Source organism: Penaeus monodon, chromosome 28 (assembly GCF_015228065.2).
Source record: "Penaeus monodon isolate SGIC_2016 chromosome 28, NSTDA_Pmon_1, whole genome shotgun sequence".
NCBI classification, from domain to species: Eukaryota; Metazoa; Arthropoda; class Malacostraca; order Decapoda; family Penaeidae; genus Penaeus; species Penaeus monodon.
In genome coordinates, this window is record NC_051413.1 from 28,403,107 (window position 1) to 28,403,423 (window position 317).

Below are 317 nucleotides of genomic sequence, written 5' to 3' on the forward strand. Positions count from 1 at the left end.
TTGTCCAAATGAACCAACTCTACTGTTTCCCCGTAGGCTTATTTTTTTCCAGAGAGCTATTGTATCTATTTATGTTTTTCAGAACATAATAACTCTCGCCCTTCTGTTTGTGTATCAGCCATGGGCCCCCGGGGGGGGGGTCATGTGTCCTGGCGGGCAGCTCTGGGAGGTTGTTTGGTGGCGGCGTACGGATGTGGCCATGGAGGCCTATGGTGGTGGTTATGGTGGGTCGCGGAGGCGGCTATGGTTGCGATATGGCAGCGGTCCGGAGGTTATGGTGGGGGGCTACGGAGGCGGCTATTGTGGAGGCTACGGAG

The 317-nt window shown here is 55.2% G+C and overlaps 1 protein-coding gene across 1 annotated transcript in view; it reads left to right on the forward strand.

Annotated features, from left to right (window-relative positions):
* Window positions 1–317, forward strand: part of LOC119591151 (shematrin-like protein 2) — an 18,116-nt gene that overhangs the window by 6,300 nt on the left and 11,499 nt on the right. Inside the window, exon 4 of the mRNA XM_037939862.1 lies at window positions 83–224. Within this exon, the coding sequence (XP_037795790.1) occupies window positions 83–224 (142 nt within the window). The remainder of the gene's footprint in view (window positions 1–82; window positions 225–317) is intronic.